Source organism: Ctenopharyngodon idella, chromosome 20 (genome assembly GCF_019924925.1).
Source record: "Ctenopharyngodon idella isolate HZGC_01 chromosome 20, HZGC01, whole genome shotgun sequence".
In the NCBI taxonomy this organism is placed as follows: domain Eukaryota; kingdom Metazoa; phylum Chordata; class Actinopteri; order Cypriniformes; family Xenocyprididae; genus Ctenopharyngodon; species Ctenopharyngodon idella.
In genome coordinates this window covers 10,676,733-10,703,452 of record NC_067239.1, presented here as the reverse complement: position 1 = coordinate 10,703,452, position 26,720 = coordinate 10,676,733, and the positions used below count along the sequence as shown (strand labels likewise).

The 26,720-nt window shown below is 38.5% G+C and overlaps 1 protein-coding gene across 21 annotated transcripts in view; it reads right to left on the bottom strand.

The window, feature by feature from the left end:
* Positions 1 to 2,390: 2,390 nt before the first annotated feature.
* The window catches only part of nrxn3b (neurexin 3b), a 375,053-nt gene continuing 350,723 nt past the window's right edge, over positions 2,391 to 26,720 (bottom strand). For 11 of the 21 annotated variants that reach the window (XM_051875950.1, XM_051875959.1, XM_051875955.1 and 8 more), the window contains 2 exons: positions 16,443 to 16,524; positions 2,391 to 5,375 (listed from right to left, as the gene is read on the bottom strand). In XM_051875950.1, the coding sequence (XP_051731910.1) occupies positions 4,417 to 5,375; positions 16,443 to 16,524 (1,041 nt within the window). In that variant the 3' untranslated portion in view covers positions 2,391 to 4,416. Of the gene's footprint in view, positions 5,376 to 7,335; positions 7,814 to 16,442; positions 16,525 to 26,720 lie in introns of those variants that run through there. The other 10 variants (XM_051875962.1, XM_051875964.1, XM_051875965.1 and 7 more) reach the window with 6 other exon arrangements.

Here is a 26,720-nt window from a genome sequence, read left to right as displayed (position 1 = left end):
CCTTGGAACGGCGGGTTGAGATGGAGACTCAGCGGTGACGAATGACTCATCATCCGAAGGGAAGAGCTCTATCTCAGACATGACAGCGAGTGGGCGCTTTTATTTATAACAGTAGGTAGTTTAAAGAAATGGTTATGGGTAGGTTTAGGGGTAGGTGTAGGATTAGTGGCTCAAAATATCGTTTTAATGTTATATTTTTACTAAAATTGTAATTTTCCTACACATTTCTGCCCATTATGTTTTATTCTTTTAACATTCTGTATAAAATGGGTAGGTTTAGGTTCGGGATGGGGTTTAGGGATCTTACATTTATCTACAAAACGATAAAAGGGAAATTATACATATATCTTTAAGACATGATAAGATTCGTAAATATTTTACGTTTTTTCGCTGTAAAAACGTAAGTATTTTTACGTTTTAGTGCCATAATTACGTCAATATTGTACGTTTTAGCACCTTTCTAAACGTACAAAAATGTACGTTTTGTGTCTTTGAAAGTTACGTATTAATACCTACGTATTAACAATGAGACCAGGCTGCAACTATAGGGCGAGGCTTCTAAAATTTGGGGCGTGATATTTAAATGACGATTGTTTTCAGCCGCCACATTTATCATCACCCGTTCATTCGTGCGACGGAATTGGCCGCTTATGAAAGTTTAATGAATCACACGTGAGCGTTGTTGTAAGCTGATTTTCTACGTTCGTTTGATAAATGAGGGCCATTATGTTTATGCCGTATATATTCGTATATATAATCAGATTAATCAGATATAGGATGTGATTGGTTGACTTAATTAACCTGCTAACAAGCGATTCAGTTTACTTGTGATGATTCACTCTCTAGATTCATCTCACACAGCTTAAACAGCACCGCTCAACATTACTCAAAATTAGATAAAATCTTGTTTAGATGTTTCTTTTTCCATGAATAGTTATTATATTAATAGTAGCCTATATTAATAAACCCAAAAGGAAAAAAATGACAAAAATGTCCAATCCTACTATCATATGCCTTTACAACAATTGAAATATACATTATAGTGCACGTCAAATGTATTGTGTTACATTAAAAAATAGCAGCACTAAGGTTTGGAACAACACAAGGGTGATTGAATAACAGAATTTTCATTTTGGGGTGAACTATTTCTCTAGTTAAACTCATCAGTCTGAAATGTCATTGCTTAGTGCTCATAATTGCAGACTTCCCCAATTTTGGCCAGCGCTTGCAAAACGGACGTTTATTAGTGCCGAAGAGAGCTCATCAAATGCTCCATTTGGGCTCCAGCTGCAGTATGATGAGGAAAGATGATTGCATGCTCTCATTTCATTCATCAACATTAGCCACAACACTGATCAGATATAACTGAGTTCACATGATGCACCAGCTATGTATCATTTAATAATGCAGAGGGACTGTCAAATAAATCAGGAGATAATGAAAGGAAGAAGAATATAATTGTCCAGTGCCACATTTCCACTTGGGAAGTTTTAGACTTCTAAATGACAGTGTGCAATCTATTAATCAGTTTTTTCAAAGTCACTTAGGCTTACAATAGACCTTGAATCTCTAATATAGACACTGATTGTATTACTGACTATTGGGCTGTGGTGTGAGTAATGTAATTAAAGTTACTTAACCTGTTAATGCAGAGAGATCACTACTTTTTACTCCTCTCAATGACCAAAGTCAGTTTTATGATACTACTACCTTTATAAGTGTGGAAGATCTGCTCTGACAGGAAACAGTATCCACTTTTTAGCTGCCTTATTTTCCATTCGTTTTCTCCATAGGGATTTTTTCAGTATGCAGAAATTATACAATTTATTCAACCATAAAAATTCCAATCATAAAAAGTATTTAAGAATCAAGACATGAATTAAGAAAGAACAAGATATGATTATGAATTATAGTGGGAGACACTCATTACTCACTACTCATGAAGCACTGCGAATGGTGTAATTGAATCAGAAATTATGGTCTAATACAAAACTATTGACCACATTATATAAAGTACAACATATTTAAGGTTTTTGCAAATTTTTCAAACATACAGACATGCACATTCTCAACACAACTGTGTCATTCACGATGCTTTATGGGAGTTGGCGGTCACTGCTGAGCTCTTTCGATGTGATTTCTGCTTTCATGGTAACAACAAAAGATTGATAGATCTCTTCTCAGAATTTTGGGTAGGATATCTCTCCAGGAATTCAATTAATAAGCACAATTTTTTAAAAACTTGGAACCACATTGACAATTTCTGATGGCTCATGACAATGCTGCTAAATATTTACTTCAAACTCTGTTGTAATTAGATAATTTGCGATGTTATTAACCAGTGGCACGTCAGAAATGTGGGATAAGAAACAGAAAATTTCACACTAGCATTGAAAACAACTGGGAACATTTTATTGCTGGACATAGCTGTCAAGAGTGAAAACAATAACTGATGAACTGAAAAAATACAAAATCAAAATGACTGCAGACAAAACTCAGTGCTGTGATGTGATGAAAAAACAAAGAATGAATATACATGAGCAAAAGATGAGGAATTTCAACAATTGCCAACACGAATGGTAATAATGCAACAAACCCTATAGACTGCATGACAACAGTGCAACATGGTGAAAATAATAAATACACAAAATGAGAGACAAAAAATAAAAAGCAATCATGAACTCCAGAAATGTAGCGGCAGTATGAATCCAATCCATCATCCACCTTTATTATATGAGCTCTTGTAATCTTGTTTAAATAAATACAAGAACCAGTTACATGGAGCCTTGATTATGTGGAGGGTGTTTTCTACCAGTTGACGTCTTCTCACACATCTGTCTCAGTAACACCATCAAGACAGAATATCATCTTTCATAACACTTTATGCATATAGCGTGGGGTCCAAACGTCTGAGACCACAGTTAAAATGCGTGTGTTGCATCTGTTTTTTTGTCATAATAAAATATATCACAAGTAATTTGAGTGAAAAGTTAGAATTAGTCAAGAGTTGACAAAAGTTAATTGTCTTATGTCCCCCTTTTGCTTTACCGATAGCAGCATGGAATCCACAAGTTTGACCAGCTCATCCATGTTATCCAGCATAATTTGTGTACATCAATAGAAGCAAGAAAATCGGACCCTATGTCGGATTTGGAATTGGACAAAGTAGCTCATTAATTAGCAACTTAGAAATTAACACAGAACCTTAACTATTTCTTCTTCACTGTTACATAATAACATTACTTTGTTACATGTACTTCTGCTCATTTCCAGTCTTATATTACATTTTGAATGTTAGATTTTCAATGAGGGCTCAGACATTTGGACTTCACTGTATGAGCTACAATAAACTAGATGTTTGTTCAATTGGTACAGAGTATGCAAATTTCAAAATCAACTGTTATGTACAATAATGAGCTACAAAGTACCACATCTATGATGTAATAAAATATGTAAACATATTTATTGTTTGACACAGTTGACTGTGACAACATGAAATATACACTCATTCACATTGAATTTGTCTTCCACAAATCATATTTCAGCCCTCCTTCAGACAACAGATTGCTTTGCTCACAGTTGCTCCATATTTGACGCATGTGTGTAGCAAATGACTTAAGCAGTCAAAACTGAAAAGGGGATCTGGAATTTAATGTAGAATGTCTTGTTTTCCATTTGTAATAGATGGATGCTTTTCAGATGAATCTGTTTATACATGGCAGAGCTCAATCAGAATACGAATATTAAAGCAAGTTAGCACTTGACAGACACTGAAAGAGAAAAGGATGAGAAATAAAAGCAGAAACAAAAGAAAAATGAGCATGTTAATAAAAAAAAAAAGTTTAATGAAACATTTCTTCCCCTGCTTGGGTTAGAAAAGTACTGTTTTATGGCAAAATTTCCCACTTTGCATCTTCAAAACATCCTCTAGTTCTCCTCTTTGCAAAGATATCAGTACTACATCACACACATCACATGCATGCCCAAAATCATGACCCTTACCCATGATCATCGTTGATTTGTACAGGGTTACAATGGACAAGGGTTGCTTTTTTTTCCTTTCCTCATCTTTTTTTTTTTTTTTTTTTTTTTTTTTTTTTTTTACACCAATGATTTTGTACCTTAGAAATTCACTTGAGGGATAACAATGTAACAATGAGATATTTTACACTGGCATTGTCCCACAACCAGACAGAAAATAAGGTATCAAGGTCCCCAGAGTCCTATTTGCCTTCTCCCTACACTTACCGTATGCTTAAGTGTGCTTCAAATCACAGAACTTGGAAATGGGTTCATTATGACTCAATGAGTTTCAGTTTTTAAAGGACTTTTTGTGTAAAATCACTGTTTCCTGTTTAAGTTTTTTTTTCAGATGTTGTTCAGATGTTCTCTGTTTTTTGTCATTTGGATTTTGTTTTAAACATAGTATTCCTTGTCCTTGTCTTTGGGTCTCTTGTTGCTGGCACTCTTAGTGCTGGACTGCTTGTCTTTTATTACAGTGCCATTATTCTGTGCCGAATTGCTAATGTAGTTCCGTGTTTCATCTACCTGATAGGAGCCCTCGTCCCTGTTCCTGTATTTGTACATGGCATAGAGAAGGATGAGGATGCACAGGGCGGCAGCAGAGACGATACCAACCACCATGCCCGTGGTGCTGCTGGACTCACGTATTACCTCTGAGGCACCAGGGGGCACTCTCCTGATACCTGGCTGGGTGGGCAGGGCACTGGGGATGATGCGCAACATGGGCTGGGTGATGTACGGCCCCCTCGGTTTGGTGCCGTCCATGTCGAAAGATGTGGGGAGTGGTAGCAGCACTATGTCCGGTTGGGGTTTGATCTCACGGTTGTTCATTTTCCCGGCTGGGATTTTAGGAGCGGTCTCGAGTGTGACAGGTGACGCAGCTGAGCTCCTGAGGTCAGGCAGAGGCGGGATGACTGTAGTCCTGCCCGCCTCAGAGGCCTTGCTAGGTTTAAAGTCCTTTACTTCCCACTTGGGTGCGAGAGCTTTGTAGCCACCTTCGTAAGTCGACGTGGTCAAGATCTTATCTGTTACCAGGGAGAAGGTGGTGTAAAAATCTTCATCGTCAGTAGGGGGGAGGCTAGAGTCGAAGGCCTCCCCAGAGCCAAACCCCGATATCACCAAGCCATCACCATCATCATCATCACCATCATCATCATCACAATCATCGCTGCCTTGGTCCGACAAGCAAGGTACCCCTGCCTCGGTGGCAATTGACAGGGACTCTTTGGTGGTCTTAATAATGGTGAGGATGGGGTGAAGGGTCGGGGGAAGGGGGATGAAAGGGGCTCGAGTGGAAACAGGGGGGATGTCTATGGGATCCTCAACTAGAACAGGGATGACTAACTCCCCTCCTGGGAAGAAGAAGAAGAAGAAGAAGAAGAAGAAGAAAGAAAATTAGTGTCCATTCAAGTTTGGCTGCTTGCAAACATGGCCAGTTAAAGCAAAGCAAAAATATTTGGAAAGAAACATGACTAAAAACACTCATCGAAACCAATGGTTAAAACAAACCAAGAAAGAACAGAAAAAAGAACAGAAATGTGAAAATGCGAGGTAAATTTATCAAAAGGCTTGTAGGGACATGCAGGGTCTTGAGCTTTCTTTTTGTTATATTTAATTGACCTCTACATAGAACACCTATTGCGCAATTGTTGCGTCCCTGCAACTTAGAGCACCTGAAACAAGTGAAACTAGTTAACATAGTCTTTAATTTTGCTACATCTTGAGATGTGTAGAGAGGTGAGAGTACAAAGCTGAGCTGACACGTTTTGAGTGACTGCTCATGTTGTGAATTCATTTAGAAATTTATGTCTAAGCATCCTGTTCAATCAACGAATCTAAGACCAACGAAGAGTGTAATATATCGAACACTCCCAAAAAATACCATTATTGTATTGAGATTTCTAATTTTCTGAGCGGCTTATCAAGACTGTAGAGAAAATCACTTTATTACTTTTCTCTTTCAAGTCTGTCACACTTGAGATGAAAGCCAATTGCCTTTTGACAGTTCTTATAAAATTGCCACAATGGCACAGGTCACATGACAGTTCAACAACACCTGAATGTTTCTTCTCATATGTGAACACTTCATGTCATATGTTATGCGTTTCTCATCGCTCAAGTTGAGGGTGACATTTTATGAAAAAACAGAACGTAAAACCCATTCTTAAGTAAACTTTTGCATTAAGCTCAATTGATTAATGGATTTTTGAATGATTTACTGAATAAGGCCCAATGTTTTTACAAACAATTTACACAGAAATTTGTCCTGTCCTTTTTTATTGTTACAAGGGATACATCCAGATGTTGATGAATCTGCTCAAACTTACGCCAAGGTGGCTTTGCTGATTACAAACATAGGGCACTATAAGGCAACACAGGTCTTAATCAACAGACCAAAAGAAATAAAAGGAGAGGAAAGAAAAATGAAAAGCAATGCAAACAACTGGTTAATGGTTAGAGCAAAGCACTAGAAACATTCGCAAACCAAATGCACAAAAAGTCAAAAAAGAGAGTAGTAAGCACATAAAAAAGAGAAAATAATAAGCCTATTAAACAATTCATCCAAAGGTGGAAGCATACCAACAGTTCTGTGACTTACATCAACAAATTGCCCGCATGATTTTGGCAGGAAGAAAAAAATTTACAAAAGAAAGTTGTGTAAGAATGCTTGGGGATAAGTATGGTTAATCTGTAAAAATTTCATTATGCAATAAATTTATCCTCTAATTTTTAATTAATGTAATTTTTTCTTAAACAAGATGATACAGGTAGGCAACGACACATACATTCACACCATGACATGAAAAATAACTTCACCATTCTGCTCATTTGTTCTTTCTTTTGATAAATAAATCATTTTCTCTACAAAAGAAAACTGTACATTTTCTTTAAGATAATTTTGCTTTGAAGTATCTACAGATACATATTTTCTTTGTTCTTTTTTAACATGAATTCTTAAACGATAGAATGACTGTACATACTGTACCATTGCTAAGAGGAGATAGGGAGGGTTGAGAGAGAGAGAGAGAGAGAGAGAGAGAAGAGAAAGAAAGAGAGAGAGAGAGAGAGAGAGAGAGAGAGAGGGAGAGAGAGAGGGAGGGAGAGAGAGAGGGAGGGAAGGAAGGAAGAAGGAGGGAGGGAGGGAGGGAAGGAGGGAAGGAGGGAGGGAGGGAGGGAAGGAAGGAAGAAGGAGGGAGGGAGGGAAGGAAGGAAGGAAGGAAGGAGGGAGGGAAGGAAGGAAGGAAGGAAGGAGGGAGGGAAGGAAGGAAGGAAGGAAGGAAGGAGGGAGGGAGGGAGGGAAGGAAGGAAGGAAGGAAGGAAGGAGGGAGGGAAGGAAGGAAGGAGGGAGGGAAGGAGGGAAGGAGGGAGGGAGGGAAGGAGAGGAGGGAGGGGGGAAGGAGGGAAGGAGGGTGGGAGGGAAGGAGGGAGGGAAGGAAGGAAGGAAGGAAGGAAGGAAGGAAGGAGGGAGGGAAGGAGGGAAGGAGGGAAGGAAGGAGGGAAGGAGGGAGGGAAGGAGAGGAGGGAGGGGAGGGAGGGGAAGGAGGGAAGGAGGGAAGGAGGGAGGGAAGGAGAGGAGGGAGGGAAGGAGGGTGGGAAGGAGGAAGAAGGGTGGGAGGGAAGAAGGGTGGGAGGGAAGAAGGGTGGGAGGGAAGGAGGGAAGGAGGGAGGGAGGGAGAGGCCTATGAACAGACTAGGTAGGAAATGACATAGATGGAAGTGAACGTGTACGTCAGTTGCCATGTCCATGTAAGGGCGGTACGAAGCGGTCGGGCGGCAATAGAGCTTTGGGCTGTAAGGAAGGGATGGGGATATACAAACAATGAGCATATACATGCCCATCTACCAGATCATATAGAACTCTCAAGACTGACACTCATACAGACCCTAAGCTGCAACTTCTGTCCAATTAAGTTTCAATTTCAGAATTTAGATTTAAACAATTTAGAAGTCAGATTTCCACTGGGAAAAATGATGACCAAAATTTTAACTGACTTTGAATGTAAATAGAGTTGGAGTAGATAGTGGTGAGGAATTATTAGCATTTTGTTCTTTTTTTTACTTGATAAAAATTATATATATATATATATATATATATATATACACGTGCCGAATATATATATATCTGTATATATATATATATATATATATATATATACGTCTGGCTGTATCAAATTGATCAAGCTAATCAAGAAAAAACTAAACAAGAATCAATATAGAACATATATAAATATACACAAATAAGTATACACATATAAATATAAATACATATATAAATATACACAAACCAGACAATATATATGTATACATGTATAAACAAAAAAATCAATAAAAACATATAGGAATAATTGAAATTTAAATTCTCTCACACTATCAAGATTAAAATAATCAGAAAGCACATAGTGAAGCCAAACAGAGGAGGGACAATGTACCATCACCACCTTCACAACTAATAAAACCATTATTAGTTTTCTTTTGTAAATCTCTTGTTAGTAGCTTGACAGCACAAAGCAGGGGTGTATTTCAGGAAAAGGAGGAAAATCACTTTTTTTTCTTCTTCTTTATTTATTATTATTTTTTTTTAGATTTTCACTGTAAGGTGAAATCATGCTTTTTAACAAGTTGCATTTAGGGAAAGTAGAATCACAGCACTGCAAGCTGGGATCAAGAGGGCTGAGAACAGGGTTACAAGATATTGAGAAACCCATGGGCTAAAGGCTGTGGGATACAAAATCGAATCAAACAGGTGAATCAACCAAATGTCAATCTAAATATGGAGATAAAGACCTCATTGATCTTATGACCATTTGAACATAATGTTCATCCTGAATGCATTAAGCCAATTAAGAACAGAAATATTCTGCAGAAATCATTGCATAACCAACAGCCGTTCGCTCAACATAAATGACAGTAAAGACTGGGAATTCCACAAAGTAGCATCCTTACAAGACAGAAAACATCTCTTTGAGATGCATCTAACAGACAAAGAAGAATCCATGTAAATAAACATGTTTTTGTTTGTATGTAGGACATGAGAGAGATTATTATCTTATATGGATGACCGGCATGGGTTTTTCAATGATTAATACCATTAATGATTATCTGGTGAGCAGGGTGGCATACAATTTAATGACTGAAAACAAGTGGACAATTTTTATTAAGCCTACGAAAACCTAATATAAATTAGTTTAACAACTGAAACTAGTATAGCAATTAGCAAAAAGGTTGCCTTATCACAGCTTTGTTTATCAAGTTTCACTGATTCTCTAGTTCGTCCTGAGCTAAATGGGTGAATTTATTAGCTGCATCAGATTCAATCAAGGCATCTACTAAAACCACATGCACAAAGACAGCGCCACAGAGGACCCCGACATGTCTCAGTAAATACTTTAATCTAACATTAGCACTTCAACAAGCAATGATAATTTTCACAGTGTTTTAATTCAGCACAAACATTTTGTGCTTGTCTTAGGGGGACTGTATTTGTTTTGCAGAGTGGAGATAGGAGGAAATGTTCTTTGGGCTAAGCTCCATTACATAGCAAACACTTCCACACTGCATTAAGCCTCCAGCTCAGCTAGATTGTAGCGTTCTCTGCATTTTTTTTTACAGGAATTAATTCTTGTAATCAAATGTGAAGGGCCACCCTCTTTCTCAGCTGTTAATGCTCTCTAAAAACATCTCCACCATAGAATTTCAGATATTTTAGAGCGGAGGGGATGCGAAACGAAAGAAATAACCATAACAGCTGACATTCACAATAGTGCTCTCTCTCTTGTGCCCCCAACCAAATCCAAGCAGCCTTGGAACAGATATCCATGCCTAAACTCCGTGACCATCTTGTTTCGCTGAGTCTAGCCAAACAGCGATGAATGCCGCAGGTGTGTTTGGCTAAACCTGCCTCATCCACTAAAAGAAGAGTATGTGTGAGCTGACCCCCATGGTTCAGAAAGCACGCCACAGTCAAATCCTTTTGTGTCAGCCATGCATTATGCCCTGCCTGCAACTATTGTGGTTTTCTCACCTCAGCCTCTGATAACTCATCAGCAGTATGAGAACTGAAAAACGTGGAAAATGAGAAGGCTGAGTAACTGCTGAGGGGTTGTTTTTACAGCAGCAGGGCATCTTGTGATCCAAAAAATGACCTTTATGACACTTCCTCAAAGTATCAAACTGCACTTGGATTGGGCAAATGACCCAGTGCTGAGCTCCGCCCTCCTTGCTTACAGTTAATGATTTCAAACATGGCTATTTTTCAGTAAATTGTGCTCATAAATAGGCAGTCAACTAATTTAATAATGATTACAACTGTGTTTTTTTTCTGTCATACTTTTTGTAATTACTTTTCGTAATTTACATTTTTAAGCTGGGGCTTAGTGTGAGGTCATTTAGTTTGGCCTTCCCAGTAGGGAAGTTGCTGGAGTTTTGTTTCCTCTAGTTTGTCTTTTTAATGCCAAGTTCAGACTACACAATATTTTTGTTGGTTACGATAGTCACTGTGTCGGATTATATGATTTTGACTACTAAAATCTTGTTGTGTCGTGGACAAGAAACATGTCAGACTACACATTGCTACCCGACCATTCATCCCTTGCCATCTTTAACCACGTGCGTGCTGTCATCGAGAAGGTGGAACTATCGACTGACAGAAGGTGCCATTAGTGTAAACAAACAATGGCTAAGCAGCGTGTTTTGCTCTGTCTTGTCGTCAGAAAAGCCCAAAAGTGGACACACATCTGGATTGCATAGATATTTAGATTTCCACCAAAGAGAACTGAGGTAACATGTTTTATTTACCTTTTTTCACTCTGTTGCGGTAGTCCCTTAAGGAAACATCATAAAAGCAGGAGTATTGTTGCCATAGCTCCACAAACATTTCCTCCATTGTAAAATTCCACCTAGCAGGAACAATACCATTGTCTCTCTTTCGTTTTGGCATGTTTGAAAGCATGTAGGAAGGGCTTCTGCACTCCTATTGGCCAGTGTTACATGTGACAGAACTAAAAAATTAAACATGCTAGTCTTTCTATTGTGACGTTGTGAAGCATCGCAGATGTGGCATCAGTTGTCGTCCACTATGACACACTACGCTAGCTGAAATGATTGAATCTTGCGTCCCGATGCCCATTTTCGTTTACAAATCCCCACGACACCTACGTCAAACAGATTGTGACAAAATCGGCCTAAAATTGTGTAGTCTGAACCGGGCATAGGTGTCTCTCTAAGGGATATTTTGGCTTGAAGTGTCACAGATTGCTGCTACTTCTTCATATATTTCATAATATCTCGATGTGACCCAAAGTGTTAAACTGGTATCCTCAGCCAGAGGCATGTGACCACTGTCTGTTGCACAATTTGTTGTATGGCCATTAAGCTAATTGTGTCAACTAAACAACCTTTAACTGATTCGAGAGCTGCTTCAAAGTGATAGTCAGCCTAACGGGGCCACCAAAATTCAGCCTTTGCCAGTGGTTCAGTGACCCGTTCCTTAGGGTCCCCTGCACTTTGTGCTCCTTTCCACATTCTCCTGACTGGTGTCTTGCTTTGAAGACTGTTTTTCCATCTTAATCAACTGCGCCGATGACATCACGATGAAATCTCAGGGATCCTACAGACACAACATTAGTTTTACTTTAAAAAGACTCCTCCTTCTTGAACTACACTACTGGCAGCTTTTTTCCCCCTTTTTGATTCAAACATGAAGGATTGTCGAAACTGTGTCAATTGTTTTTGTGCACAAGTTTGAGTTTATTTTTAGTCTTTAGGCAAAGTTCACTCCTATAATTTAGTGAGAACATGAGTGTCATCATTTATTGGATACCTTAATGTTGAATTTTGAGTTAAAATACTTTTCTATCTCAGTTTAATATGTGGAGAGAACTATAATTTCTATCAACATAGGCTCATTGTAAAAACGTACTTCTACTCTAAAGACTTTACATGGTTTTTTGCACAATACTATTATGGCCATAAAAAACACTTTTATGAAATTGCATGATTTGTAAACTAAAACATTTAGACATTTGCATCACATAATCAGTTTTATATGTATTGCTTTTCTGACATTGAGTACGAGATCCGTGAAACACAAGTTACGATGGTTGCTTCAGCAAATGTGTTTTTACCTTATGTTTGCTTTTGTTAAAACTGTTGGTTAAGTTTAGGGTTTAGGGTCAGTTAGGTTTAACCTTGTAGAGCCACTCACCGGACATTTAATTTCCAAACTGCCACGATACGTACACCAGCGTACGTTTACGTTCATCTGTTTCGCATAAAACTAAACATGATTATAGTGTCACTCACTGGATAATTCACTTTGAATGTGTAGTGAAAAGCGCAAGAAGCAATGCAATATAGTTTTGCAGAAATGTTGCCACAGGAATGTTTTTCCAATGAGCCCGAGTTGATTCTATACACTGTTTTCGTTTAAACATTCAGACAAGCCCTGGCTATTATGCTCCATTTGAAAAATTGATCATTTATCATTATGTCATGACAAGCCTTGCCTATATAGAACACTAGAATCGCCACAAGATTTTAGGGTTTCACCATGTAATTCCAATGTAACTCCTGTTCATTATATAAATGTTTCATTTGCCTTTTTGTGGAATTCCCATCAGTTCAAAAGTGTTCAAGAGTTTCACAGAACACTGCAAAAATACAAGAAACGACATCAGCAAGACATTAAACAGACAGAACACTCAACACTCAAAGACAAAGACATCAGCGCATAGACAGATGATATGCACATCATCACACACAGTCAGCCCGTTAGCAAACTCATGGGTGGAGAAGCACGCAAGGTGGAGCCAATAAATTCCATGCAAGGGTCATGATGGAGATCTCCCACTGGGGATTGGTTAGTTTGCAATCAATGCATGCTATAAATGTGACTGATCAGTAGCAACAAATAGAATAGAAAAACAGATATACTTTGTGGCAATAAAAGTCTTTTTATGCCATCTGCATTCAAACAGACATGTCTATGCAGAAAGGCACAGAAATAAAGATGAGATCAGGGATGGGGGGTCGAGGTGGGGGGTGGGGGGTGTGGGGGGGGGGGGGGGGGGGCATTCTTTCACACACAACTTTCTTGAGACAGAATGGGGTTGCCCGAACAAGGCAAAAATAATAAATAAAATATATGATGGCAAGAAAAGATTTTGTTGCCTTTTATTTCCTGTTGTATAGTATGTGGGGATGTTTAATTTTAAACCTAATGGCACAAAACATAACAAAAATGAGGAAGAGAATTATTAAGTTTTTTTTTCCAACCACCAAAATTCCATGCGGCAAAAGATGAGATGAAACAAGAGGATCAACTTTAATCCTGGAAAATGGAAGGATGAGGACATCAAAGAAAAAGCCCCCCAAAAGGGGGGAAAAAAAAAAAAATTGTGCTGGGAAATACAGCAAATAAACCAAAATCACATGAATGGAATGTCAAAGAGCGGATACAGTAGGAAGATGTTTTTCTACATGAAAAAGGTTCAACCAAAACAGAAACAGAACAGAAAAATATCATGCAAACTGTCCACGAAATCTGAAGCGAAGGTCAGACTGATGATGTGAATTTCTGTGTCAACATGAAATCGTATGAGTGTGGTGGTTTGTGGCTAAGTGTACTTGTATCGAATGTCAGATGAGAAAAGATGAAAGGTAACACTGGAACTGTCCCTTAGCATACTTCCTGTTGCCACTGAATTTGAGAGGACTTGGGGCTGGTATTAGGTTTAACGGAGATAGGGAGAATTCATCTGAAGCACAACTGTCTGCCATCAGGTTTTAAACTTGCACAGAGTAAATCTATGTATAATGAGCAGAGTGACCTTGTAAGTTTGAGAGAAATGCACTGTAAAATTAACAAACAAATAAATTGGGGCCATCTGTAAAGTCAAAGGTAATGACGGACCATATGGATCCTAGCCTGCCAGGTAAACAGGTATGACACATTTTAAAAACGATGATAACAAAACATTGCTTTTGCTGGAGGTTGTTTTTATGACTCAATAGATAGTTAAAATACAAACAAACAATACACGGTTTTAATTGGTGTATTTGGGAGTGGGAGGTTAAAAAAACTGGTCAAGGCAGGGGATATGCTTTGTATAATGCAGGGTGTAGTTTGAGGTAAATTCAAGGGCCTTAATGTTCCAAAGGCATTTTGAAGCAATTGAAGGCCTTTTATTTGAGGGTCACCATGATTTTGCCAAGTAAGACAACATATTTTGTTGATCCAGGAACAACATTCTTGTCTGAAAATGTAGTCCTAACCTTATCCCTAACCCTAAACCTAACCCTATCCATAAGTTATCTCTAAAATCAGCAGGAAATGAAGCCATCTAACCCTGGTTGTAAGCCTTATCTTGACAAACTGCAAACTTATACCTCGAATCTGATTGGTTGGTTGGAATGTTGTTCCAAAATATCGGTCCAGGAACATGTTGTACTTGGTGAAATTATGTCCACCTTCGTTTGAGAGTTACCAACCAGCTACCAGGAAGGTGAATGTGATTTTACCAGGTACACTGGAACAACATTACAGTCAGATTTGAGGGACAAGTTTACAGTTAATTTCAAGTTTAGGCTTACAACCAGGGTTAGGTGCTTCTACATCAGTACTATTCACCCATCATTTCTCTCTGATTTTAGGGATAAGTTATGGGCAGGGTTAAGTTTAGCGGTAGGGATGAGGTTAGGACTACATTTTCAGACAAGAATGTTGTTCAATGTTGGAGCATTTCTTACTTGGTAAAATCACAGTGATCACAGGGCAGCAGGCAGACCACTGAACTTTCATAAACTAAACAACCCTTGCATTCATAATGGTCTTGTAAGCGCTAAAATCAACAGCAGGGTTTCATGTACTGTGATGGCTGACAGTAGAAGTTTGATACAGTGAATCCCAAGTTCTTCAAAACCATACCAATTAATGTGTCATACTCATACTGCGCAAAATGTTTGTTTAACCTTGAGGAAACTGAAGCTATGTGTGGAGAAAGGTGAGCACAGAAATTCGAAGATATCTGTTCTCTATTAGATGTTTTAAGGCAAGCCTTTGATGTGAGGAAACAAAGGAACAAACAGGAAGGAGGAGTTGTTTCTGTTGCAGTTAGTCCGATACACATCAGAAATCTCTATGCTGAAAGCATTATTCTCATTTGATTTGTAAACATCTCAAAATGTATCATCTGTTAAAGACACACACACACACACACGCACGCACTGCAAGAAATCCATTGTGTACAGGACTGATACATTTTGAAGCATCAGAGTGAACTACATGGAGTTTGATACTAATTTTGTACTTTTTTTATAAAGTTTGGCTCTCTGTTGATTGCTGAGAGGACAAAATTAGTATAAACACAGGACCATGTTAGTGACGTTCGGCCCCATAATCAAGTGTAACTCTGAAACAGGCCAATGCTTCCTGACTCTTTTCATTCCATTATGATATCATCTGAAAAAATTCAGAGAAATCAGTCCACTGACTATTTGGATCCAATACAACAGTGGTCCCGAAAAGTATTTGGACACTTAAGTCACACCTTAAAATGTATGAATGTCACTGCACAATAGATTACAAAATATCAAAGCAAGTATCATATATTTAAAGAATAACACTTTCCAAGCAAACAATAATGTTTTTCAAAATGATAAAACAATAGATATACAGTTTGAAATGAAGAAAAACGTATTTAAACTAAGACTGTCAATTTAAAGTTAATTTGGTACAATTTAGTATACATACACAGAAAAAAAAACACATTTATCTTTGTTCAAATACATTCTTTTGTTCTTTCGTCTGCCACAATAATGTAATTTCTCTAAAATATCATAACTTGGGAGCAAATATTTCTATATTTATTTATGCAATATATATCTACCTAAAACATTAACATATGCAATTCACAGTGATTAATTTGATAAATAATCAGCATTTCATGTATCATGCAAACATTTTAATGACAGCCTCAATTAAATGCAAATAATTAACATAGACTTTCTGAAAGTCAGACGTTAGTAGAACATGCCTACAGTAAATGTGTTGGATTTAAGTGACTTTTTCTTAAAAGTTATCGCAAAAAAAAGTGGTAAAAAAGAGAAGTCTGTCCTAAGAAAAGATCTAGCATCATTTGTTTGCAGATGCCATTTGTTTTGATATTTTATATTCAAATCAATTCAACATACAGACATTTAATGTGACTTAAGCATCCAAATACTTTTTGGGACCACTGAATATCTCAGTAGATATATGCTTTTGATTCCTTTTCTCTTTGAGCTTGAACAAAATGGCTTTTAGTGTCACTTTTGAAGTTACACTGGGTTCTCATGGGGTGATGCTTTAAGAGGGAGAACTCAAATATAAGAGAGTGAGAGACCAAGTTTAAGCAAGCACAACCATAACACACCCATCCCACCTGTGTGTCCCCCGTCACACTCCTCCAGATCCTCGTCATCGCTGGAACATTCTGCGGAGGACACAATGTCATCCGTTGTCTGCTGGATCAGCCAGAGGCATGTGAAGACAAAACAAACAGAACAAACATTTAAGTGAAGCCAAATCTACCAACACAAAAAGGATCATGGAGCAAGCATTATATTTTACTTTTCTCCTCTATTTCTCAAGGGCAGCAGGCTGGGGACTGAAATGTCAGGTTTGTTTTTCTATTTGGGTTTATTTATGGTGGCTGACACTGCATACATCGTCTACCATCTCCAGCTTCTCGAGGGCTGTCACAGATATTCACTGTCTCTGGACGCTTGCCTTTTGCTAGCCCATCAGCACCTTCCTCTATCCCACAATTCTGATATATGAACACATTTGTACCCGACTTCTCGCTCTCTCCCAGCCCAAACACTCTGGCAGTGTTGTATTTCACCCTACATGCACGCACAGCCTGTTAATCAGAGTAGATCGGTGCCTCGATAAAATAAGCCCTGTCACAAAGTAAGGGTTATGAAATCATAGCACTGATTGAGTTTGCAGTGCCGGGTGAGAGGACAAGCTTTAACTATTATTGAGTTTGACAGACTAATGAAACAGAATTCGGCTGGAGCCTGGAGGAGCGCCTACGTACTAGGGTGGAGAGGATGTTGTCTGGAGAAGTACATTTGTAGTAATTTGCTCATAGTTGGAGTGAGAGACACTTTCAATGGAATTAGCACAGATTATTATCTCAAACTCTCTTCATTGATAGAGTATACAATCATTTAAATAAGTATGGCAGTAAGCCAGGCTGCTAAAAATAGGCTACCACAATAACGGGCAAAATATACAACAAAATATATTTTTTGGGATGCTGGTATGCGAGAGTCCCCGTCATCTTATCATCTTAATGTGATTTATCCATTTGGGATTACATTACTACCAATCAATTATATTTTATTGTAAGAATTAGTCTTAAATTTCTGAACTTTGCATTCTAATCAAAGCACTGGGACTGGATCTGGGGCTGGATTTACGAAAATTTTCTTAAGTTAAGAAATTTCTTAAGATAAATTCTAAAAAGGTTGTAAGAATACTCCTGAGTGCAATTTGTCAGAAATTCTTAAGAACTTCTCAAATATTTTCTTAATAACCTGTTTTTTTAACAAGAAAACAACAGACTTTGCTATTACAACAAAAAGTCAGATCACGCATATTCATGGCTGATCATTGTTCACATTATCGATCATTGGTGTCACTTCAAATTACTCATGCACTCATATTTGTAAAATATTTGAAATAAGCCAATAAATTCATTAAACAACTTTGGGGATTTAAGACCATTTGAAGGTTATTCTGTCTTTAAGAGATTATTTATAATTATTTTTTAAGAGCATTCTTTTCAGAAATTGAAAATATTTGTCTTTAGAACAATCTTAAGAAAAAAAACTTTCTTAAGAAATGTTTTTGGGAATACAAAATATTTGTAACTTTATTGTGTAAGTTAGAAAACAAGAAGAGTATAGTACGGAAGCCCTGAACCGCATGGTGGAAAAAAAAGAAAAAGAAAACTTATGGTGGGGAGAAAAAAAAGGAAAGAAAACTTATCTCGTTATTTCGACATATTAAGTCGTTATTACGACACAAGTTGTTATTTCGATATAAGTCATTATTTCAACATAATATCTTGTTATTTCGACATAATATCTCGTTATTTCAACATAATAATTGGTTATTTCGACATAATATCTTATTTCAACATAAGTTATTTCGAAATATTAAGTCGTTATTTGGACATAACAACCCGATCTTGTAGACCCGCACAATTCAATGTCTTCAGTGGTGCAACAGTCACGTGTCGGCTCACAGTCCCAGCTTTTACGACTGCCGTGGTTTCGAATCTGCCTTTTGCAGAGCTCGCTCTTCTCTATTTTGCCATCACATGTCACATCAGAAAGGCATTTATTTTCAAAAAAATGAAAATAATGTTCTAAAAGTGGAAATAACCTTCCTAACGAGTGTTTAATAATATTAAAAGTATTTATTGGGCAGAGTTAGGGGAAACGCTATTTACGCTAGCTCCAATGTCTGGTTGGGCCACTCAAGTTTACAAAGGGACGCATAAAATTCAATGTCATCAGTGGCGCAACAGTAGTGAGTAAAATGTATAGTTTTGGCTTTTACCACGATCGCCGTGGGTACGAAACCGCCTTTTGCCGAGCTCGCTCCTCTCTATTTTCCCATCACATACATTTTCAATACAATGAAAATAATGTTCAAAAAGTGGTAATAAACTGCAAAAGAGTGTTTATAATATTAGAAGTGTTTATTGGGTAGGGTTACGGGAAGGTGTTGGGTGGGTTTTTATTCTCTCAATAAGGCAGCATCCATTTAACAATTTTAATAAATATAATCATTTGCACTCAATGATATTATTGCATCCTGTTAATGTACAAAAATACTGAGGTGCAAATAGTATCTGCCAATACAATGTACAGCATCTAATTACTATTTACACTTCTTCTTTCAAAACTGCTACTTTACATGGTGTAAATAGAATATATCACTATTTTCACCTAGTGTAAATAGCATATCCTTAAAATGCCGCTCTTGTCACTTAGTGTAAATAGAATGTATCACTATTTTCACTTAGTGTAAATAGCATCTACAGCTCTTTGTGCTGTAAATGATTATATTTACTATGGGCTATGGGCTACATAAATTTAACCTTAATAAAGGTTAGCCTGGAATTAATGCATGCCTGGCATGAATTCAAATTCCCATGACAAACCTCTGGGATTTTGGAGCACCAACTTGTAACAGTAGGTCAACATAACTAAAATGTGTTCTTTAATTGATTCCCTGTCTTATTCCTCTAGTGGCTAATACGAGATATGTCGAAATAACGACTTAATATCTTAAAATAACGACTTATGTCATAATAATGACTTATGTCGAAATAATGACTTAATATCTCTAAATAATGACTTATATATCAAGAAGAATTTTATTCTTAAGAATGTTTCATGAATCTGGCCTCAGGATCTGGACTGATGATTGAGATTGGCAGTTTGGACTAGAAGGACTACTGGGAGTAGGGGTTAGAATGTAGGGTTGGAGTCTGGGTGAGTTTATGTAAAACTATGTAAAGATGAGGTTTAGGATTAGGTTTGAGTTGTTTTATGGCCATGACACACCAAGCCGACAGTTGGCTGTCGGTGAGTGTCTGTCATGCTTGTTTTTGCAGTGTGTTACCGTACATGCATCAGCTCTAGTCGGGCTCACGTCAATGGGAGTTCACCCGATTCAGCATGTTGAATTCGCGTCAGGGCCGTTGGCGAGAGAGGTCACTTTGATTGGCTGTTCAGTTAAGCAAACGAGTCAGTGCACGAGAATAAAAGCCAAAGTGATGAAAGCGATGAAGTCAAGACGGCACAGACAGAAGACTGTTCAAAGTTTACATCATCTTACATGAGCATTCCAATACGTAAATACTTTCATAACAACATGAGCAGCCTGGAATGATGAAAGTGACCAGCATGATTGATTTTAAAAATGGTAAGCAAGTGCTGCTTTGTTTACAGTTTGTATATCGGCATTCCTAGTTTAATTTCCCTTTTTGAAAGATGAATATAGACTATTGATACCTGCTGATATAGATGATTATTTCCTGCAGAATGCACATGCTAGTTGCCAGTCAGCTGTAGTTTGTTCAAGCACATAAATTCATACCTTAAATTCTAGCCTTAAGGTGACATCTTTTGTGTCAAAAATAACTGATTTCTGTCTGATAGGGCTAGTGTTTGACCAGTATTTGTTTGAAAATACTTTTTTTCAGCAGATGATTGTGCTGATCAGTGAGCTTCACCTGCTACGTTTTGCAGGTTTGCAGATCAGCCAGGACCAGCATGGAAATTCATCCTCTAATAAACTGTCATGTTGCTGTTATAATGGTGCTGGATAACAGCAGACTGATACAGCCAAGTGACAGTTACTGTAATATAGACGTGCTGCAGTCACATTACCAGCAGATGTGGCACTAATGGACCTCCTCAAGACCAGAGGATCCTGACCCCCTACAGTTCCTCACTGCTGTTCACTATAGTTTCCTGGAGTGGGAAATCACAGAAGAGACTTGACAGATGTGTTTGTGCATGACCAGCTGCAGAAGTGGTGTCAGAGGACAGGCTAGTCCAGACCATAACAGCTCTGAAATGGTTTTCTGCTAGAGTCCCATAGAGATGCCACTAATGTCCCATCTACTGTCTGTGACCACAACTAAAATATGAGGGCAATACAAAACCAATTCCAGATTGCCTAAGGAGAACTACTCGGCTGCAGGACAACAAATCATATTGTGTGTAAGTGTATACTTAACAATAATTGATTAAAAACAATTTTGTGTTAATGTATAAGTCTACAGTTTAGCTAGCAGAACAGACATCTGCATCCTAACTGAAACGCTGTCTAAGTGATTGATTTAAAACAGATGCAGCAACTCTGTGCATCATACAAGTACTCATACTTACTGTATAGAAATAATTACTCAAGTAGAAGTAAAATAATAATGTTAATAATTACTTGAGTAAGAGTAAAAAAGTATCCAAAGAAAAGAAGAGGAGGATTTAGAGGAACAATACTTCCCTATTCCTCGCAAAACTGCTCAACTGGACTTGAGCCAACTGTCAGAACATAGAAAATGGCAAGTACTTGACCTGATACCACCGAGTCTATTTAAGGAAACACCTGGTCTGACCACCCTGGTATCACACCACATTACCCTACACAGTTCTAAACCCATCCACCAACCTGTTTACAGAATACCAGAACGACTTCTGCCTATCTTTAAAGAGGAGTTGGAAACCATGCAGTCTGGGGGTCATAGAGCCATCTGCGAGTGAGTGGAATAGTCCAGTCATCTTGGTGCCCAAGAAGGATGGCAGCCTTCGTTTCTGCCTAGACTTCAGGAAAGTAAACAGTGTCAGCAAGTTCGACTCCTATCGCATGCCCAGGGTAGATGACCTTGTGGAGCGACTCGGACAAGCTAAATACATCAGCACCCTAGACCTCTGTAAGGGCTATTGGCAGGTCCTGTTGACCCCAGAGAGTCAGGAAGTGACAGCCTTTCGAACACCGTTTGGACACTTCCATTTCCGTGTTCTACCTTTTGGACTCCACAGAGCACTGTCCACCTTCCAACGTATGATGGATCAGCTCCTTCGGGGTACCGAGGGGTATGCAGCCGCCTATCTAGATGACATTGTCATCTATAGCCGGTCACGGGAAGAACACCTGCTTCATCTGAAGGATGTTCTAGAGAGGATTAAAAGTGCAGGCCTCACTCTTCGCCCTGACAAGTGTTTTTTGGCCAAGCGAGAAACACAGTACCTGGGATTCGTTCTGGGTCATGGAGTGATTCGGCCTCAAATCAGCAAAATTGAGGCTATTCAGTCTGCTGGAAGACCACAGACTAAGAAACAAGTGCGGTCCTTCCTTGGGCTCATTGGGTGGTATAGACGTTTTATACCAAACTTTTCCACACGAGCTGCTGCAGTGACCACCCTTACCAAAAAGGACAAACCAAACAAGGTGGTATGGACTGATGAATGTGAATTTGCTTTTCAGGACTTAAAAGACTCTCTCTGCAAGGAGCCAATACTGCAGAGTCCTGATTTTGAACAGACTTTTACTGTACAAACAGATGCTTCCGAGCACGGCATTGGAGCCGTGTTGTTGCAGGGAGATTCAGGACAACTAAGGCCGGTAGCTTACATTAGTAGGAAGCTTCTTCCCCGATGTCACAAGGTAAGCTTGGTGACAGACTAGAAATTACATGGGCTTGATACATATGCACACACCATTACTTGATTATGCCAGCATTTACCACCTTTAAATCATTATGGTGTTGTGTAATTGTTTTGCCTGGTTCAATTGAGTATGATATTAGGTTGTTGCTGTTTTTTTTTTTTGTTGGTCAACATTTTGTTCAATCAGTTATTTTTTTTTTCTAATCTCAGTTAGAATTACCTTTTATTTCTGGTGAGAATTTCCCCCAAACCTTTTGTGTTAGCCTTCCAGACTAATGCTGCTCCATCAAACAGACCATGTGGATCAAACTGGTTTTTATAGGATTAGCAGGCCCTAATTGGACTGAACCATTGGTAGTTTTGTCTGGGGGAAGGGGGAATAGTAGCTGAAGGATTCTTTATTTTTCTTTCCCTTTTTCATTTTTATATGGTGTGTTTAAGTATTCATGTATTACTGATTGTTATTTGTGTATATGTGTCATGTTTTTTTTTGTTTTTTTTTTTGTGTATAATCTATTGTATGTATGGACCCTGTTTGTTCATTTGGTACAGTCTGAAGAGGGAGCTAGCCCTTATAAGTAAGGAGCTATGGAGCTCATCAAGTCAGTCTTGTTTGTTGAAATCCAAAGGAGAGACCCTGTTGCAAATTGGACCAGAATATTTGGTGTAGCCTTTTTTTGCACATTGTTGCAGTTTTGTTTTGTACAGTTTTTGTTTGTATTCCAGTATGTGACCTTGTAATTTTTCCCACCACCTCACGGTAATAAACCACCTTTTTGGGTTCCACTAAACCTCTGACCAGCTTGATTGTAATTATTCCCTCTGACCACTGGGCCATCTCTTACAATACGTGTGTGCAAAATGCTCCTGAGGAAAACCGTTGGAATGGAGAATTCAAATGTGGATGCATTCCCAAGAGAATACAGGTATTCATCGTCACAAGTTTCAAGACATTATGGTGAGTATTGGTATTGAGTATTGTAGTGAACAGCAATAATTCATATATAAATAAAATAATACTATACTATAACATAAGATATAAATAGATAGCCCCAATGTCATTACATGTTCTAATGCATATTTGGAATAATTAGACAATGTCAAAAGAAAGTGAACCGGCAGAGTTTTGCATTCAAATGTAAAGAGAACGCTTCATGGACATAAGGCAAACTTAGTTCAGACTACCTCCTGAGAACATCTGCATTGCTCACATTTACAACAAAATTCTTCCAAAACGGAAATGAAATGGGAAGGTGTCAGGGAGTTACATAGAATTTACAGCATGTTTGACAATGATGAGTCTGTTTTCGCAGTGACATCAAATCTACAGTCCCTAGCTGGCGTATTTTACAAAAAACGATTTCACAGCTGGCTAATCCAATTTTGTCACAAAATCTCCATGCCATACAAAAACTTATTTTGGGAGCAGAATATTCCCTTTCTTGTGTGGAAATCATTCTCCATGCATTTTCCCATTCTCTCGCAGAGCTGATGAAGTCGTGAGGGACTAGACTCCAGGTGTTCTAGAATGTTCGTAGCGTGCTGAAGCGATAGAGTTTGTGTAACGCCATGGATAAGCGGTCATGTCATCTCTAATAGCTGTAATGGCCTGTAATAGGAGCACCCTGGTGAGTACAGTGTCATCAGTGCGTCAAAATATTCAGCTATTTCTTTAACGCCAGTGTCTACTAGAAGCCATAGCCCAGGATGATGAGTGGGTGGAGGATATAGCATTGTGAATAGCCAGACACTCTTGTGCCTCGATTCCTCGACTCATTCAGGCTGCAGAACGTCTGTTTCAAATGTTCACTTTTGCCTCTACAATCTGAAAACTTCCAGAAACAAATATCCATTCTCACTCTACTGCTCTGTAATTCTCAACAAGATAGCAATCTCAGCGCCGGAAGCACTTGTTTCGATCGGGTCACTTCTGATCTGCATTATCGTGTCAGATCTTGTCTTTGACAGACGGACACAAGAAAAGCTTGTATTACAAAGAATCAATGGCATCAGGCTATATCCCTGTCAAAGGCCTGCCACAATTCTTTCTCTTCAAACCAGTCTTCTGGGACGGTCGGAAGAAAAAGAAAGATCAGAATGATATGCATTGTTGTCTGGCTAATGTCACCTTCACTGAATGTCCTACAGGAGTTTGAATATATAACACTGCATCGTAGACATGATGAAGCATTGTATTGTATCCTTTAGGAGCCTAAGCAATGTTCTCTGGTTCCAACGAAACAGTGTGTAAATAAATCAGGGGCATTGCAGAATTCATTCTTCATTCCTCAACCCTAAACATATATTTTTTTTGCCTGGATAAGATCTAATAATTGATATTTGTGGAGTGTGGTCATGATGCATTTGTCTTCTAAAGTCAACATTATTTTCTGCTTTCTGGATGGAAGAGCCAGAGAAAAATAATACCTGCAATTTCCTTAGTACTACTCTAGGTGGGGGCATTCATGAAATTCTAACTCCAAAAAACATAAGAAACAAAACAGCAAAATTATAGCTTATTTTCTTACCCCTTAGGCAAACAGAATATTTTCTAATGCTGTTACACATTTAAATTAACAAACAAATTTGTACAGAGCAGGAAAATGTACCATTTGAAACAAACAGTAAGCATTAAGCTGCTCCCCTAACCCCACCTCAGTGGGGCGTGAGCAGGTCGTGTGAAAAAATATAAATGAGGTTGTACGAATTCATATCAATTTGCCAAAATGTAAAATAATTGTAATGACACTGTGTTGTGCAATGCCTGTGCACTCATGTTCATTGTTTAATAACATGATCAGGATATCATTAATTCCACCTAGGTAGTGGAGTGCAAAAGTGAAAGAAAAATAAAATTGATTTTAAGTGTATTTGTGCACCTTCTTTCATACACAATACACGCCTGCATCTCCCCTCAGCACACTCTAATTGTTCCAAGCCGTTGCAGGCAGTTTCAAACAGGGCCATTTATCTTCCAGGGCAAAGGAAATGGTCTTTGGCCTTGATCTTTAATCACTCCCCTGCCGCAGTGTGCAAGGTCATCAGAGAAGTGGTGACAAACAGTCCTACAGAACTACCCTTGTCGCGCTGAGACTTGCTGTCTAAAATTAGAGAGCGACACGAGCCCAACAGGATGTTTCAATTACAGCCCTAGATCAGGACGGGAAAAAAAATGAAGCATCCAGTTACTGTGTGTGGCTCTGTGTGTAATAGAGATGGAAAGGGAAGTCTGGACGGAGACCCACAGGACAGAGAAAGGGCCGAGAGGGGCAGAGGACACAGAGGATTGGGATTCACAAGGATTATAGAGAAGTCCGTTATCCTAGAAGAAGAGATTGGACAGATTTCTCTGCTGACACTGAACTCTGGGTAATCAATTTGAGATTTGAGACACAAAATAGAAGGATGAGCAGATGATCATATGACTGTGGAACACTCCACAACCAACTGCTAAAGTCATTGTAGAGATGACTTCAAATGAATAGTATAATGATAAACAATTTTTGTTAAGCCCATACTGTACATTATTGCAGCCCCTCAATTCCCATTCTGTCTGAAACGCGCTAATTTCTACAAAGCACATCCTTCCGAAAAGCTCAGAGTGCTCTGATTGGCCAGCTGTCCCAGTGCATTGTGATTGGCCTAAAAGCCCAAGCGTGTGTCGGAAATGTAACGTCCCTTACCGTAATTGCGAGCTTTAGCTTTCAAAGCTTCTAAAGCATTTGTAAACGCACTCAGATTCTGAAAATATGGATGATCAAGCTGATCGATAGGAATCAACTTGCAAAACGTGTCACAGTGGTAAGTTGTCTTTGTATAGCTTGCTGTGTCCCAGATTTAGAAAGCTGTCCATGAGCAAACTTTTGGGTTGCACTGCTCAGGAACAGCTTTATAAATAAAAATTAAAGGGTCATGAAACCCCAAAACACATTTCTGAGATGTAAACAGATATGTACAGGCTGCACATCACTGAAAACACTAAATTTAAACATAAATTTAATCAACAAGTGGAAATTTGTTATTTTTGCATTTTTCTGAGCAATTTCGTTCTTCCGGGTTGAAAAGCAAAGTTGAAGCAAAATTACGGAATCTGACGTAGAAGTGTGCCTCCGGAGTGTGTGATTGGCTGCTGGAGCTGGATAGGCACTATTCCACGTCATCCAGTTCTATGCTTCTCTGCATTTATTCATGAGAAAGAACTCTTAACTCTTTCACTCTGCTGTATTACATATGAGATCGCATTACAGCCGAGAATTCAAACAACATGTAACAATATGCGAAGCGTGTATGAGAGCGGTTTCTGTGCGGAATGCCATGATGAGTTTAAAAATGCTCATGACGCGGATCAACAATCATATGCAGACTGGAGTAAGCATGTTTCAAGTTTTTATGGACATATTTCACATACTCTAGTGCTCGAAACATGAATCAGCACCGTGTATAAGCATATATTTAATCACGTA